General features: G+C 42.1%; 2 protein-coding genes and 1 long non-coding RNA gene across 10 annotated transcripts in view; 1 reads left to right on the forward strand and 2 right to left on the reverse strand.

Annotated features, from left to right (window-relative positions):
* The window catches only part of CLIP4 (CAP-Gly domain containing linker protein family member 4), a 38,572-nt gene extending 28,263 nt beyond the window's left edge, over window positions 1-10,309 (forward strand). For 5 of the 6 annotated variants that reach the window (XM_083604526.1, XM_083604527.1, XM_083604529.1 and 2 more), the window contains exons 11-16: window positions 770-910; window positions 2,334-2,468; window positions 5,179-5,302; window positions 5,811-5,875; window positions 6,583-6,655; window positions 7,629-10,309. In XM_083604526.1, the coding sequence (XP_083460652.1) occupies window positions 770-910; window positions 2,334-2,468; window positions 5,179-5,302; window positions 5,811-5,875; window positions 6,583-6,655; window positions 7,629-7,950 (860 nt within the window). In that variant the 3' untranslated portion in view covers window positions 7,951-10,309. The remainder of the gene's footprint in view (window positions 1-769; window positions 911-2,333; window positions 2,469-5,178; window positions 5,303-5,810; window positions 5,876-6,582; window positions 6,656-7,628) is intronic. The other variant, XR_014545732.1, reaches the window with a different exon arrangement.
* Window positions 3,558-5,172, reverse strand: LOC310758432. The gene is made up of 2 exons (XR_014545777.1): window positions 4,835-5,172; window positions 3,558-4,433 (listed from the first exon to the last, which is right to left on the reverse strand). It is a non-coding gene; the product is annotated as an uncharacterized lncRNA (long non-coding RNA).
* A 1,007-nt stretch (window positions 10,310-11,316) lies between the features above and the next one.
* The window catches only part of ALK (ALK receptor tyrosine kinase), a 574,962-nt gene continuing 568,901 nt past the window's right edge, over window positions 11,317-17,377 (reverse strand). For all 3 annotated transcript variants that reach the window (XM_083604448.1, XM_083604449.1, XM_083604450.1), the window contains one exon: window positions 11,317-16,039. In XM_083604448.1, coding sequence (XP_083460574.1) covers window positions 15,368-16,039 — 672 coding nt within the window. In that variant the 3' untranslated portion in view covers window positions 11,317-15,367. The remainder of the gene's footprint in view (window positions 16,040-17,377) is intronic.

Here is a 17,377-nt window from a genome sequence, read left to right on the forward strand (position 1 = left end):
GCTTGCATCGCACCAGCAGCACTCCCGCTTGCAGGTTTGGTGGGTGGAGGGGAAGGGCAGCACTGATGGAGTGATGCTTGTGCTGGCTGGTGGGAGGCCAGCTTAGATGGGAGATCTGAGCAAAGCGATATCTTCGCCCAATCCAGCCCTCTCCCTCGCCTGCCAGCCTGGCACAAGGGGGATTTGGACTGCTCTGTTGCCAAGATATCCAGTTTCATGGTTGAGATACACCAAGGGTCAAGATCTTAACTTAGAATAGGGCAGGAGAGGAAGCTATATGAAGAGAAAAGCTAGAGATAAATCTCTTTAGGCAGCTTGAACATCAAGATTTCACAAATTGAAATGAAAGTGATTTACCTCCCAATCTTATTTTATAGACTGGATTTTAATATTAATACGGTGCATAATAGCATGCAGTAGGCACTAATCCACGCACTTCATAATTCACCCGCAAAATGTCACACTCCCTGTTTCTCATCAAAGATTTAATAGATTGGCTATCAAAAGCAAAAGGCTGATGTCTTTTATTACTTGAGGCGGCATTATTTTTACAATTATGCTCCCTGCTTACAAGTATTACACAATATTAAAGTGGGTTTGAAAGACTGTTAAGTGGTGTCCATCATGAAAAGTTAGCTTTATGCAGATGGTTTCTTTTCTTCTCTTACTTGGGGGAATGACATCTTTGACATCTCCTGTCTTGAATGCATCTTTTTCTTTATTTTGTGTGTCTGAATAATTCTTTGGTTTCTTCTTCTTCTTTTTTTAGAAAAAGCAACTTCCCTTGGATCCAACAGCTCTTCCTCTTCCACTACATCTTTAGACAGCAAGCAGAATTGCTCAAAGAAGTGGACTACCGCAAGGAAAAATAAGAAGGAAGACTTGAAAAGCCATTCTGCTGCAACGAAAGGTATGCTTTCTCTGCAGGTGCTTTTTAAATAGTAATGTGAAGACAGTGGTGGCACTAAGAGGTCCATTTCCTTTAAGTGTAAATCTGGGCTTTTCTTTCTGCAGCTATTAAAATAAAAACAAGTCATCTGCAGACTTCTAGATGAGTTTTTTGTAGTTGGAATATGGGTGGGATTACAAGGCTGAATTAACCATTTTGGTAAGTGCCACCTTGTGAACAGCATGAACAGGTCCTGTTGTGGCCAGATCTTCCTAATGTGGAAACTGCCTTTCCTGTTCATGCATCATCACATGGTGGTAGGAGAGGCCGTGTTCCTACCTGTATGTGATTTCATAGTTCTAGGATACTCAGATACTTGCCACTCATAAAACTACTATGATGTGACTTTCTATAGTACTTATTTGAGCAGGCTAACCTTTCATACAGTTCTTAAGGTGTGTGTATAGACATGCCTAAAAATGAGAAGTGAAGCTTCTGTGGAAGTGGACCTGCAGTGTTTAAGTCAGATATAGACCTCTCTCTAGCATTCAACCTAGGGGAAGCCACCTCTACCACTTGTCAGAAGAAACCAGCTGTACACAGCACTGATTGGCTAGCATTTGTGTCAGTAAGAACTGCCTCTCACAACTATCCCTGGAATACTTTTTCAACTTTTAGAAACACTGGCTTGGTTTTCTATAATAGAAAGTGCTGAATGAACTTTTCAATACCCATATATGTGGCATTTTAAACAGTTGGTTAGAAAGGTAGACAGCCCAGCTCAACCATTGAGTGTGAGTGAAAAATGCACACTTGAGAGTAAGCCCCATTTAATTCAGTGGGACTTATTTCTAAGTAAACCTGCGTATGTTTGGCTGTCTATTAATTAAAAATCCAAAGCAAGTGCATCTGTCATTTGCAGTGGGAAGCTGAACTCACCCTGCAGGAGAAAAAAAATGCATCATCTTCTTGATTTGAAGTAATGTCTATACTTGGCCGTGAGTACTCCATGTAGCTTTCTAAATTATTATTCAGTCTTCCCCTGTATTATACTAAAATTAATTTAGAAACTCCCTTTTTCCAAGATGCTAGCTTTTTGTGGCTTCATGAATTAACCCCACAAGTGAAAGAAGGAAATAAATTTCCCATTGCAAATGGGAGCAGAGATCTGATTCCCATAGCCTGCTACAATTTTGCTCCTAGTTCTTAGTTTCTAAAACTTTTTGGGTATGCTCATCTTGATTCCATATAATTTGTGTATTTTAACTTAGCCTGGAGACTGCATAGGCATATTTGATTAGCTCTCTGGACTTGCTGCTGAGATCTTCTTTAGTTTTATTTGAGGCACCGACTATATTGGTTCAATATACGAATAAATATTAATGGTCCTTTTCTCTTACATTATTCAAATATCTTCTCCATTTCCTTAAATCTGGTTGAACAGGAAGAAACAACACTTTTCCATCTTCAAGAAGAAATCCTTTTGATGAAGGGGAGATTCAGATTGGAGACAGAGTACTGGTGGTAGGACAGAGAACTGGAATAGTTAGATTTTATGGGACAACTAAGTTTGCACCAGGTAAGCTTTCTGTGTGAACATTTAGGGCAAATCTAGGATTGCCTAGTGTATTTTAGATCTGTGACTGAAGCTAAGACTTTTGTCAGAGAAAATAAAGCATTTAATTTGCTTCCTGGGCCTTATTTTTCAGAAGAATTCACATTATAGCTTCCAGTAAGAAACAATGTAAAATGTTAGTTAAATACTATAAAATACCAGTTCAAAACAAATAAAGTGAACAATCCATGTAAAATAAAATCTTAAAGCAGATTCTTGTAAACAGAGATGCCAGAAATGAAGTTGGAATTTGAACCTGGAACCATCTGCATGCAAAGCATTGCTGAGCTATGTGTCCTTTCAAAATCAGTTGTGTTGGCATCATAAAAATATCAGCCAGCATAAAACCAAAGATTTCATTTTTTGCTGAAGAAGTCTGACCTCTGATAACTACATACACAAATTTAACGGCATTTGTTCAGCCCGCTCAGTCAAGTGTATAGTGCTTGCAGATAAATAATCTGAGTAATTTCAAAACTGTACTTTAGTATGCAAGGAGCAGGAAGCATAAGTGATCTGCACTTCCTGTTTTGGATATTTCCAAGCTGAACTACCAGTCAACAGATGGTGCAAAGCTCATTAACTATTGTATGCGACTCTAAAAACAGAACACATTTTACTTGTCCACAGGGCATTTAGGGACTATTAAACTTTGCCTCTGCACACTGCACTGCACACACACATACCCCAGTTATCACCCTGAACTTGCTTGGATTCGGGGGGGCGGTGGTGGTGGTGGCATTTATAGTTTATTCAGAACTGAAAACAATTATCCAAATAGCACCACTATTTGACACTGGGATTATAGGTATAGTGCTTATTTTGGTGTGTGAGACTTACCTTTACTACGTATGGTGCTTATTCTGTTAAAATAAATGGTATGGGTGGCTGGGGAGGGAGGAATCTATCTCAGAAAACCTCTGATGTGTGTTTTGACCTCAGGGAAAGCTTGCTCTTTTGCAGAAAAACTCCTCCCTGTAGCATCTTACTTCAGATGACAGCTTTCAGTAGTGAGCCAAGGCATATTTAGTTGCATAAGTGTTGCTGCTGATAAACTGGCAGAGAATCTGTCGCTATTTCTTTTGAAGGCAGGAAGAAAACAACTCTTCCCCAGCCGAGCCTTTTAAATGCATGATGGAGTTCTGGCTGCTTCAGCTTGTAATTAGCATTGCCCTTAAAAACTGCACCCTAAGCGCCAAATGACTTGAATTTTAATGTTGAGTCTTAATGGAGTTGGATAGCATGAGAAATAGGGCATTATGGAACTTTCTTCAGAATTAGCAAATGCAACACATACTGTAGTGTTTAAATGAAAGTGTTGCTGTCTGATGACTTTCTCGGTGCCCTGTGAGGAAATAACTTTTCAAGAAAGCTCCATCAAACAATTTATTTGCTTCTTGCAGTGCACACTAGAAGGTTCTTATATCTTGGAAGACAAGTGAGTGAAAGCAGCAGCAGTTCAAAGTATTGCTTGCACACTTTTGGATCAGGACGAAGAAGGCAGCCTTGACCGTGTACATTTAGAGACCCACAGTTCTGAAAGCTTTATTGCACTGTCTTACTTGGATGCACGGGACGTGGGTGGTGCTGTGGGTTAAACCACAGAGCCTAGGACTTGCTGATCAGAAGGTCGGTGGTTCAAATCCCCGCGACGGGGTGAGCTCCCGTTGCTCGGTCCCTGCTCCTGCCAACCTAGCAGTTCAAAAGCACGTCAAAGTGCAAGTAGATAAATAGGTACCGCTCCAGCAGGAAGGTAAACGGCGTTTCCGTGCGCTGCTCTGGTTCGCCAGAAGCGGCTTAGTCATGCTGGCCACATGACCTGGAAGCTGTACGCCGGCTTCCTCGGCCAATAAAGCGAGATGAGCGCCGTAACCCCAGAGTCATCTGAGACTGGACCTAATGGTCAGGGGTCCCTTTACCTTTACCTTACTTGGATGCACAACACTTTTTTTTTTTAATAAAATATTTATTAGGGTTTTACAAAAAAACAGAAATTTACAGAGTAAAAAAGAGAACAAGAAAAAGAAAAAAAGGAGAAATACAAGAAATACAAAAATACATAGAAAGAAAAAAAAAATACAAAATACAAAAAACAAATAAGTAGAAAAAGTTACAAACAACTCCATTTCTCTGATATCTTTAAGTTCGTTTGCTTGTTTCCTTGACCTCCTCACACCTCCCTTTTTTGTATTCCCGTTCACGTAGTCAGTTCAGCAAATCCTTACCCTCTTTCATTTATCTTAACTCTATATCTTAACATATTATAACTATATATTTTCATCCATTATCAATCCATTTTTACATTTTCTTATTAGCCTTTTTGCTAATGCCTTGGATGCACAACACTTTAGAAGCCTCTCCTCCCCCACTTTCCTTGCCTTTCTAAAATCTTTATACAGAGGAATGAGATTAAGTGCTACTTCAAAAGTTGAAGCAACATTTGGAGAGAATGCTTATTTATCTTGATAGCTTCTTCAAGCTGATCTATTTAAGAGGGGTTCTTTTTTCTCTGCTCTCAATTCCTACTCCTTATTTGCTAATTGTAGATTTAAATTTGCCAAGAGCAGAATGCTTCTGTGGCATACAGGTAGATAGCTGTAGTGAGCAACAGCAAAACTGAAAAGAGTGCATCTTTGCCCTACCCGTGACTCTCTTAAAACATCTGGTTTTGCAGGGGTTTGGTGTGGAATAGAACTGGACAAACCTCATGGCAAGAATGATGGTTCAGTTGCAGGAATGCAGTACTTCAGCTGCCTCCCCAGATACGGTGTCTTTGCACCACCATCGAGAGTGCAGAGGTAAGTGCAGAGTTCATGACAGCGGGACAAAACGGGTTTGGCTTCACAGTTTGACCCAGGCTACTTCCATCCATGTGGAGGGAAACCCAGAGGAGTGCCAGCACAGGTCTGCTACCAAATTATAGATCATCTCTGTTATTTGACTAGATTAGTTGAGGGGAGCAATCTGTCTTTGGGAGGCAAAACAACATACATGCAAAGGAGATTAGATGAGAGCACACAGGCCAGAGGAAATAGGAAGTTGAATTACAGCAGGTGGTGTGTGGGGAGTGTCCTGGAGATTGTGAAGTGGAAAGAAAATGAGCTGGAAGCTGATGGGGAGAAGCATAGAAGAGTGGCACATCGTAGCAGAAGAAATGGAAGGAGACTTTGGCAGTGCGTTCTAAATTTCCAGAGCAGGGAATGGAACAAAGGGAGAAACAATACTAAATAGGCATTGGACTGTTCTTTTTCTTCTTCTTCACCGCCTTGAGAGAGAGAAGTGTTAAACATATTATTTCATTTGCAGGCTAGTGGGATCGCTAGACTCCCTCACAGATGTTTCATCAAGTAAAATGAATCATTCTCTCCCCGGTAAGAATTTGACAAGTACCTGATTTCATTGCTTCATATTACCTGTGCAAATTGCAGCAACTGTAGCTACTTGGGGATGGTGAGAGTGAAATGGGAAGGCCTCAAGGCAGGAGTTTTTTCCATTTCTCTCTTTCCCTCCCATTTCGCCTTGTTTTTCTTTAAAGTCTGTAACCCCTCCTTTTTGAAACAAACACAAAATGACATTTTAAAAGGCATTTTATTATTATTTTCAATATTCCTGCTCGGTTCTCAGAACTTCCTAGTGTGATTGCAAGGGGTTGCACTAGGTGGTCCTTAGGATCCTTTCCAATGCCAAAATTCTATGATCTTTCTCAGTGAAATATGGGCATAACCTTGCCTACCTGTTGTGTGGTTTTACTGCTGTGTTAAGTTTCCTTTGTTTGTGGACTTGTTTCCCAAGACCCAGGCTCTGGGGCTGACTTGGCAAGATTTTGAGCTAGTCATTCTAGACACAGCTCAGCAATGCTGTGCAGTGTCCATTACTTTCAGTGGGACAGATCACAGCTGAATGGAGCCTGCGAAAACAGCACTGTAAAAAAGGAACTGAATAAATGAGTGTTGAGGAAAGGTGAAAGACTTTGATTTTTGTGTGCTCTATGGATATTGAGGGGAACTAGGCTTAGATATTTATATATGTATGCCACTTAATAGACTGAATTGAAGTTTGTTTTTCTTATCATGTTCAGGTTTCCGACGAAGTTTTAGCACAACCTCTGCGTCTTCCCAAAAGGAATTAAACAGGAGAAACTCCTTTGTCAAGTGAGTGGCTCTTAGAAAAGGGAATGCATGTGTTGTCTGCTATGATTAGATGAATTCAGCACTCTTTTTGTCTCTGGAGGCATGCATCTTAGTGATTAACAGTGCAATCCTATGCATGTTTAGCCAGAAGTATGTCTACTGTATTCACTGGAGATTACTCCCTTTCCAGTGTCTTTAGGGTCGTAGCCCACAGAGTCATTTTGATATTGTTGAATAACTCCCAACACTAATCCTGAATGGTTATAGGAAGTCTCAATGGCAGTGATGCTTTTTTGCTTGCCTGCAAGTCTTGTTCCTGCACAGTGATGGCTGTCAGGAAAAGCTGGCTGTACATTTTAGAATTAATAACTGAAATCAGAATGGTAAAGAAATAGGCCTGCGCTAGGATCCCAGTTCTGAGAATTATTGTGCACATTCCTTGCCAGCTCAGCAGCTAGGCCAAAATGCTCCAACTGATACACACACACCAATTTTCCTACTACCTTTTAACAGGAGCTGGCTTAGGGCCAGACTAGACAGGACATCAAATGTGTTTTTGCATTTAACGCATTCTTTTAAAAATGAAAATGGTAGGTGAGTTGGGTTAATAATTATTGGGATCACAGCAGGCAAAGAGGAGACTCTTAACCCTTTCTTCCCATGCTGCAACCCTGCCAAAAATAGCTCTTTCGGAGCTGCTATTTGCATTGGTAGGAAAACTTCACCATCTTATCCTTTCGAAAAGCTTGTTGACCTTGTGGTACAAGGATACGCAGGCTTTTCTCTTGGGTTGATGATGAGCCTGTCATGTGGCCTTTAACTGAAGGCATGTTTTACTGCCATTGCCAGATCAGAAGCAATCTGGTCCATATCAGGAGGCCCTGAAGTCTTTATCTTAGTAAGTCAGTGGCAGATTTCCTCTGTGTGCTATGCAATCTTAGTATCTTTTGCATTTAACAAATGGTCCACCTGTTGCCTTCTTTTATCTGCCCAGGTCAAAAAATGCTTCCCTGCGACGCAGCTGGAGCAGCACCACTACGGCCAGTGCTGAGGGGCCCGTCAAGCTTCACGAAGGCTCCCAGGTCCTCCTGAGCAGCTCCAGTGAGATGGGCATCATTCGCTACATTGGGCCCACAGACTTTGCTCCAGGCATCTGGCTTGGCCTGGAACTCCGAAGTGCCAAAGGCAAGAATGATGGCTCTGTGGGTGACAAGCGGTACTTTACTTGCAAGCCAAATTATGGAGTCTTGGTGCGGCCGAGCCGAGTCACTTACCGAGGAATCAACGGTGCAAAACTTGTGGATGATATCTGCTGAAAGCAAACTCCTCTAGCTCTTGAGATGAGGGCGTAAGAAATAAAGCACACAAGACAATCCTGCCATCGCCTGCATGAAGTTCTGCCTTACCCAAAGTCCTAAAACTGCATTTGTATAACACTTGCACAGCTCTAGCCAGATTGGAGTTGCATTATGACTCTTGAGGAATGAAATCTTAATAGCTTCCCCTACAGAACGGGTCCTCACCCTAAAGCTGCTTACATACTAAAAAAACAACTTGGGGTTGAGCAGTCCTGTTATTTGAATAATCTGTTTTTTATCTGGCTCCATGTTGACATGCTTTGCTACTTTACAAATGATGTTTCCATCCCACATTCTAATGAAGGTGTAAAGTGACTTGAGATCGCAGAGCTTGTTAAACAAGCAGCAGGATTTGTCAACCTGCTAAACAGTCTTCACTTTCTTTGGGGAAAAAATAGCAATAAAAAGGGAGGGAAGTGACAGTATTTAGGGGGAAAATGTTGTGAGACAGGTAGCTTATTATCCAGACAGATCCTCCAAGCACAAAGCAACCAGTTGAAAAGAGAAAAAAATGTGCTCCTTCCATGCTACATACAGAAGCATCCTGAATAGAAGAAAGGGAAAAAAGCATAAAGCAGCACAAATATTTTCAGGTAAATAGTAAAAGCACTTTTTGTTACAGTATATAGAGATATACTGTATAATGGACATGCGTGTGTATTTTAAAGGCAGCAGCATGCCAGAAGCACTTTCCAAAAATGCCATTGGAACAAGTATTAATGCACTTTTATTTCTCCTTTCTGAAGAGTTCCCCCACTCAAGTTCTGGAGAAATTATTTTGTTAGTCAAGACTGAAGCCTGTAACACTGCAACGTTTTGCATGCATCAAATGCCCTTCAGCAAAGCTCTCCAGCCAGCAATCAGATTGGCCAACGGGTCATTTTAAGGTGAGGTAGCAGTATTGGGTTTAAGATAATGTGTGCATGGATTTGCGCCACCTCCTCCTCTAGGAAACGTGCCCACTCATGGGTAGGTGATGAGGGAGCCTTTCTTCCTTCTGATTTTTGACAGTGTTCTTAACCTTGGTTAAAACACCCTAGTTTAGTCTTCTGGGAGGAGAAGCTTGTAGAAAGCCTATGGGAGATTCCATGATTGTTGCAGGTTCAAGTTTCCTCTTCCTCTAGAACCGTCACCTGGTTGACCTGGAACCTTTAGCTTGCCTTACTACGCCAAGCCACTGCAGGTTGAGTTAGGCCATATGGCAGCTGACCATCTTGCCCACAGGCCACCACTTCCTGGCTCTGGGCAGAACATTTAAGAGAGACCTATATTTCGGTGCTTGAAACCCAAATATCCCATGTGCAATAAGAATTCTGTATCACTGTAGACGCCAACCTTAGGAAAAGCTTGTCACAGTGCTAGGTGTTGAAGCCCTTGCCATTTTTATATAATGTAGTTGCTACATTGTTGCCTAGAAGCATGATGTACCTTGAAATAATAAAAAAAAACTTTTAAAACATGATTATTTTACTGCACTATGCTTCTCTTTAAATAAGTGAGTGGTTATAAATTTATAAATTGTATTGTTAAAAAATATATCTCATTTTAATTGTTATGACATATTTTGAACCCTTATTAAATGGATTCAGATAATTTAAAAGCCACAGAAGTCACTAAGTGGCTTCATCCTTGAAAATAAGGGGAAGAATTCAGTGTAGTGTTATGGTAACTGCCTCCCTTGCGCTAACAGCAGTCCTTGCACAGCCTTCCACTAGTGGGACTCATTAGTTGAATCCTGGCCAAGGTATCTTGTCAAATTGCACTCAAAAGTAAAACTACATTCTAGCTGTCTATAAAAGTGTATAGATAATATTTTTAAACATTGCTAGAACCATTTCCCCCTGATCTACATTAAGCACGACGAAGCTGCAATATTGCTTTATAGCTAATGGGTATTTTTAAACTAAGGGCAATGGTTGTAAACTGTGATTATAAACTTGTTCTTAATTAAAAGCCATCTGAAAACTGCAGAAATGCATTTGAGGATCCAGATGCACCTTGTTGCACTGAATCTTGCCATGTCCGACATCTGTTTCCTTGGGTGTTTAAATGTATTTTTAAATGAGAGTGCTGTTAATGGTCGTTTGGTTTTAAGGATGCCTGTTGCTTTTAAGAAAACTGAGCTATCACTGACCGAGTATCCTTTTTTTGAATCGCTTTCTTATAATGTTAACTTGCACATTATGCATTTAGGATAGAAAGCAGCAGCTGTAATATAACAAAACAGATGTTTTAAACACCTTTTATGTTTGTAATATATTGATGTACTCTACAGACATGCTGATTTTGAACATAAAAATCTTTTGTGCATTCCCTATGTATTGGTCGAATGGTATCTTTCTTTTGCCCTCCTCTTCCTCTAGGGATTGTGACTTACAAGGTAAACATTGGTACCATTGAAAGAAAAATTATTGCGCTAATATGAACTGCCTCATTTTTCCTATTTGCTCTTGCAGGTGTATCTTAAGATCATGTCTGCCCAAACTATCAGCATAAAATCTACATGGCTTCAGTATTAAGAAGGACTGCTTGCAGAATGAGTTCTGCTGTATATTAGAAAGGAAATGAATATACCAGTAGGCCATGCATAGTCAACAAGGGATAAAATGAACTGAATATAGAAAAAGGTAACTACTTTATTAACCCAGTAACCCGGTGCCAGTATAATGTAGGGCTGTTTGTTGACAGGGCCCTCTCAGTGGCAGCTCCCCGTTTGCGGAATGCCATCCCTAGTGAGGTGTGGTCTCCCTGATAATTAACTTTCAGGATGATCTTAAAAACACCCCTGTTCACCCAGGTATTTGATGGGTGAAAGATACTGTTCCTGGCAACCTTGAAATTATTGCCTGTGAAGCTATGTGGCTTTTTAAATGTTTTTAGATAACAATGTTTTATTTTTGATTGAATTCCTTTACCACTTTGGGGGTTGATGTGCTGGGCTCCTTTATTAGGAAGGGTGGACAGAAATATTAACAAGAAGAGCTTCTCTGGAGTGAAATCCAACTTACCCTAATGATCAGCCAGGCCTTAAAAGGACATTAGTGGTGCATTTAGAAGAGCTGTACCTCCCCATCTCAATTAATTGTTCTGTAACCAGTATAGGAAATTTGTCACCTCCGCCAGGTAGCCTGGGTAACTTTCATTCTAGTTCAACAAGAACTTTGCATGACTTGGGGAGTCAAAATGGGACTTTAGTTAATATTGTCATGCTAAATTATCACTTGCATTTTACCCCCTGGCCAAGCTTAGCAGTTCATGTGCTGAATTAAAAGCCTCCTTGATTTGGTGAGCCATTGTAGAGAGAATACATAGCCAGGCGCATGCTTTCCTTTACAGTCATTTTATTTTGTCTTCATGCCTTTAGCTTCACTACACTTGATTACAATACAAATACAATACAAAATACTTAATGATCATATATTAGCATTTTATCTTGAGAAGGATCCCTGAAACGCATAGGCCCTTGATTTATGAGCAATGTTGCATAAGCTTCTGTACAGATGTGACACACATTCCTAATGACAAAGCCTTGATACAGAAGGAGAGGCTGGGTACAGAAGGTTCAGACATAACTCCGTTGAGACTTCCGTGGGCGAGGTTACGGAGCTGTGAAAGGACATTGAAAAGGTAGTACTTGCTCAAGGTTTAGACGTATCTGGTGGCCTCACCTATATGAGCAGACACATAAAAAGAAAGTCTTGGCATACAGCTGCCGTACCTAGTCATGCACTGAAAAATGACTGGGAAATGCTCCACCAAAACCACTTCATTTTGAACTTCTGCATCCTTATGGGGAAAGGAAACAAGTGTGAGGGACGTTCGATGGTGCTGCGCTCCTATGCTCACTTGGAGGCAAGCCCCACAAAAGCTGAGCTGGGGGTTGCTTTTGAGTCCTCCTGCACTGGATTGGGTGAGAAAATGCACTCATTGGCTACTCAAATCAACGGACTGTATTTTGCACTTGAGCATATGGGACTCTTCCCACATGCCTAATGTCACAGGAAGCAGAGTCAATTCTTAGATGAGAGTTGTCCTAAAACCTCTCAGAGAAAATAATTTTCTGACAGGTTTGTGGAGAGTTGTCTTTTGCAGACTCCCCTAAACCATGACGCTTGAAGGAAGTAATGGGCTGTCTTCCAGTCCTCCTCTTTTAGGGTTAGGGTTAGGTGAATGAACCAAACCAAACTTTTTCCTTGCATACCCTTTGATACCTTCTGGGCCAATTCTACCCCCCTGCCCCAATTGCTTTAGGATAAATGACCTTCCTACATTTAGTGCCCACAAATAGGGTAAATAACTTTGGGAGGCTGTTTTTGCTCATAGTTTTCTTGTCTCAAAAGCTCCATTGTGTCTCCTGGCTAATCTCTGGTGCTATAAAAGGCCAAACGCAGACACTGAAGTGAACGTTGCACTGGAATTCCTGAAAGCCTGTGATTTTGCTCTCCTGTATAGTCTCTATCAAGATTTTAATGCTGTAGAATCAATGTGAGTCTCTGATGAGGTACTGGGAAATAAAAATACATTTAGAAAGCAGTGATGGTACTCCAGCTGTTTCATACTCCTTGCTGCCTAACTCGTGATAAAGTCATGGAAACAGCTTCTGCCTAGGTGGTGTTGTTTATAGAGCAAAGCCTGCCTCTGCCAGTGTTTCCATTTATTTCTGGTGATACGGAAACCTTCGTCTGTGCCTCGGCTAACAAAGCATATGTGTTGGTAAGCTTTATCTCACCAAGTATAAATACTACGAGCTGTTTTACAGTATTGTGACTGAAATCCTTTACTGCACACCTCTGCTGGGTGTGTAACAGGATTTAGTTTCATTTCCCTAATGAAAGACCCTGGATAAGTAGCTCTGCCGCTGAGAGTTGTGGCATGCTACACATGTGGCATAGAACCTTCACAAGTAATGGTATAAAACACAGCTCATTCTATGCTTCTAAGGTTGCCATTCATATTCCTCTACTTTGGGTGGTGGTGATGCGGGGGGGTGGGGGGAGGCCTGTTTTTAAGGAAGCTTTTCATGAGGTTTCCCCCACAGCTGTAACACAAAAGGATGCTGTACTGGAGAAGCTCCTGGCTAGTGCTTTTTCTTCCAGGAGTGGGTTGGACTGTGAGGCTCTGCAGTGTGCCTTGATGTTAATCACGCACATGAACCAGCCAATCTGCAGTGGATTGTAATAACAACACAGGAACTTGGCTGTTTTAGCAGATGACCATTCTTTTAAGCTCAGGTATCTTACAGCGTGTTAAATTGTACTTTTTAATTGCCGCTTGGGGTCATCAGAGACAGTATAACATGCTCCCTGCTGTGAGCAAGTGGGACTTTCAGGCACAGCATCCACCAAACTATAATGAACTGAACACTGCCTCTGATTCGGTGAGCAGGCACACTTTTTTCAAATGAAGCATTTTTTTTTTGGCTGCCTTATGAACTCAAGAAAAAAAATATAAATACCTTCAGTGGCTGTGACGGCTGGAAGTAGGCCCAATACTTTTATCTGTCTGAGCTGCACTTCAAAGTTCTTGGTTGTCCCGTGATGGGAGCAAGACACATTACTGTACAATGGGGATCCATGATTAGATTTGTCCAACTGTAATTTGCAGCTAAGGATTCAAGGCCATTCCCCATTGATTTACTGCTCCTCCAGAAAACAAGTATCTGTGGAAAGTGGATCTCTTTTCTCTATCACTCAGGAAGGTCAGATTTCTTCATTTATACATCAATTCCAATTGAATCGATGAGCCTTATGCAGTGCAATCGTGCACAGGATTGCACCTGCATTTATTTAGTAGCTATAAGTTCTTGAGCGAGGCAAGAGACACAAACCAAGCTTCCTCCTCGTTTGCTCTGCTCATGGGAACGAATGTGAGCACGAGGTTTGTATGCCCATATATACAGCTTCCATGGGGGTGATCTATTGCCTCAAAGTGTCAGTGGGGAAACAAGGATTATTAGTGGTCAACTGCAATAGTGGTGTGGTCTCCTAATTTGTAGCACCATGGTTATGCAATAGAATCACAGGCATTACCATCTCCACTACTGCTTTTCTTTCTGCTGCCTGTGCTCATGCAAGAGCAATTCTGGGCCCCAGTTCATTGCAGGATATTTTGACAGATTGTTTCAGTTCCGATAGCATGATCAGATAAGCTGTGAAATATGCTGAAGCATGGTTTGATGGTATGTTTGAGTCTGAGAATGCACGGAAGTTGGCAAGTAATTTTTACATCATATGCTCAAGTCCTGATTTTTCTGTGTGTGGATATTGACTCTTGTCAAAACAATGACTTAGAGAGCTGGCTACTGTGGTTGTTCTAAAACGTTCGTTAAAACACACTTTCTTTGGCGCATCTCCTACAGCGCCATGTTCGGCGCTGCAATTGTAATACTAAATAAAATCATATCCTTATTCACTGGGGAAAAACGGGAGTCAGCACACACCACGGCAATCAACTACTTTCTGTTTGTCTAAACTCTGCCCCATAGTATTAACTGAAGCATAATAGCAGTGATTTCATTGTTGAACAACCTGACTCTTACCACCTCAATAATCTTATTCTCTAGCATGTGGCATAACCAACTACAACACGAAGGATTAAGTATTAGTTGCAACTATTTGACCCTTGGTGTCCCACAACCACAACAGAGAAAAGGGGGAGAGGGCATCACCTTTTCGAGCAAACTAAATCACTGACTTTCACCATGTTCCTTAAATTCCTGCAATTTCCATCTTGTAGACCAAAGGCATGAAAGCAAATGTGTTTCTGCTACCCTTAAGAGTACCACAATGGTTGTGCATGCTTGTGGAAGGGCCATGTTGGAGCTGAGTTGCTGCTTGGGTACGTGCCCCTTGGGAGTCCACATTTATCTGATTTTGAATTTCAGCGAGAGTGCAACATTTCCCCATCCTCTCCTCAAAACTCTGGCAGCAAGAGGGATTTCCCTGATGCTGCATCTGGCAGTACAGGGAAATCCCCGGACATTAAACTCTCTAACAGTGAGTCTTGAAACGGCACATAAACAACAGAGAAGGAAGCAGCGCACAGGGAAGGGCACAGAGAACAACCATGCAGATGACTTTATGCAACTGAGAGCGGGGCCTTGCAGATAATACTATTGTCCTTGGGTGTTTCGAGTGTGTGTGTAAGGGGTGTGCGCGCTCTGACAAACGGAAGCTTCTTGCAGGTTCGAAAAGCAGAGCTTCCAAGGGTGGCACTTCAGAGCGCACTGGCACATTACAGAAGGGCATCTCGTTCTGCGCTCGTGCTTGTTTGGGTGACGCCGACGTTTGCACCAAGGCTTACGAGTCCCACGGGAAGAGAGTCAAAAGGGTGGGATGTTTTCCGGGGGCCCTGGTGGGGGGAGTTGGCCTTGTTCCTAAGGGGAGGGCCCTCGCAGCTGCTGGCACAAGGGTGGGGCCGAAGTTTCCAAGGGCAAGCCCTGCTGTTGGTATCCATAGTTAACGTTTCCACAGGGGAAATGGCGGAGCCTGAACAGAGGCACTTCCTTAACGCTGGCTGTCAGCGAAGATGGTTCTAGAAGAAGGGAGGAGCTTGGCAGCCTTCCAGTCACAATGCTGGGCCCCAAAGTACAGTTCCCTTCATGCCCCGGACCTTCCCTCTCAGTTGCCTCTTTCTCCGCCTGTGAAGTGTTTTTGACAATGGGCTTCTCTGAAAACCAGGAGCCGTAGGTCGGGTTCCAGAGGTTGGTAGGCTTGTTTCTGGACCCTCGGCCTTTGTGGAGCTCAGTGGCGGGATTGGACTGAGTGTACGCCATGTTGACATGTCCCCCTTCCAGGGGGGCCTGTGTAGTAGCACAGACTGATGGATCGACACTAGCTGCTTTCACCAGAGCCTTCCCTGTAGCAATGGCTAAGGCCAAGGATGGTGGGGAAGGCAGGAGCTGCTCAACACCTTTTTTCTCTTTCTGCGGCAAGACTAGCAACGGAGGGATTGCTTCGGGGTCTTCAGGGCGTACGGGGACCTTTTCTTCCTCCTCAATGCAGGGGCCATATTCCACTGGCAGAACTGTGTTGATCACATCAGGATCCTACATTAAAAAAACAAGGGATTCAAAACATGCTGCTGATTTTTTTAACTGCTTGACACTACAGAGTGCTGCTGGAGTAATCTACCATTGCTTCGTGAAAAGATTTTCTCTCTCTCCTAATGGACGCATGCCCAATCACCCAATAAAATTGACTTTCAGGACAGCTATGAGGAACAACTACTTCCACGCAGCGTGCAATTAATTTATGGAATTCACTGCCAGAAAGCAATTGGACAAATCTACAGAGGGCAAGTGCATCTATATACCTGTTAGGCCAGGTAACCTCCATACTTGGGTAGAGATGGTTGAATCGGTCAGTTTTGGTTTCTCTCAGTTTCTCATTTATCCAATCTTAAGTTCAGCTTGCCACATTTTCAGATCAGTTTGCAGTTTTCTTAAAACCCTCATGAAACTTCATCAGCATTTAACACTTTGGGGCAGGAGTCAGCTATTGAGTCCTGTCAACAGCAGCCTTGTGTCTGCTTCCTCCCCCTTTCTTCCTCCCATGTGCCTCCATGCCTCCCAAAAGGGGATCTGGGGAGGTTGGGAGAACCCCCAGAATAGCGTACATGATGAGGAGAGAGGAGGAAAGCAATTGGAAATGCTTTCCATGACAAAATGCTTCTAACAGCAAGCCATTGAATTCCACCCTTGTATGCAATCTTGCCTACATATTTTTGCAAAGCAATTTCCCCCAAAAAACTATGCACTAAAAAACCCAAGAATATATGCATTTTTATTGACATTTTGTCCCAGTATATGAATCTTGATGCACGTTACTTACCTGGAGAACTACATTACAAAATTCAGAGAAGTGCACATTTAAAAGGATATATGTGTTTCAGGTCTCATATTATTTGGGAAACTGTGAATTAGGTACGGTAGGTTCGCCTTTAAATGTGGACTGAATTGCTCAGTGGCTCCAGTTGCTAGAGGGCCGGTGCAGGAGGGGGCAATTGCCTCCATGCTCTGCTTGTGGTTTCTCATAGGCATCTGGTTAGCCACTGTGGAAAAGAGGTAGCTGGACTAGGTGGACTCATGACCTGATCCAGCAAGCGTCTTTGAATGGTCTTAGACAAACCTACTATTGAATAATATATGTTATTATGCAGCAGAACACTTAAATGTCTTGCAGATCTGGTGAAAAATGATGACCTCATTCAGACATGTTAGGGTGGGGCAGAATATAAATTTATTGAGAGCAAAATTATTTTTTGCTCCCAGTGGCAGTGGACATCATACTTGGATGGAAACATTTTACAATTCAACAATTCTGGCATTATTGCATTGATTGCTTTTCTGTTGGCCACTTTGACTTTCGTTTAGGGAAGAATAGTG

The sequence above is a fragment of the Podarcis filfolensis genome (genome assembly GCF_964270895.1).
Source record: "Podarcis filfolensis genome assembly, chromosome: 3".
Lineage (NCBI taxonomy): Eukaryota > Metazoa > Chordata > Lepidosauria > Squamata > Lacertidae > Podarcis > Podarcis filfolensis.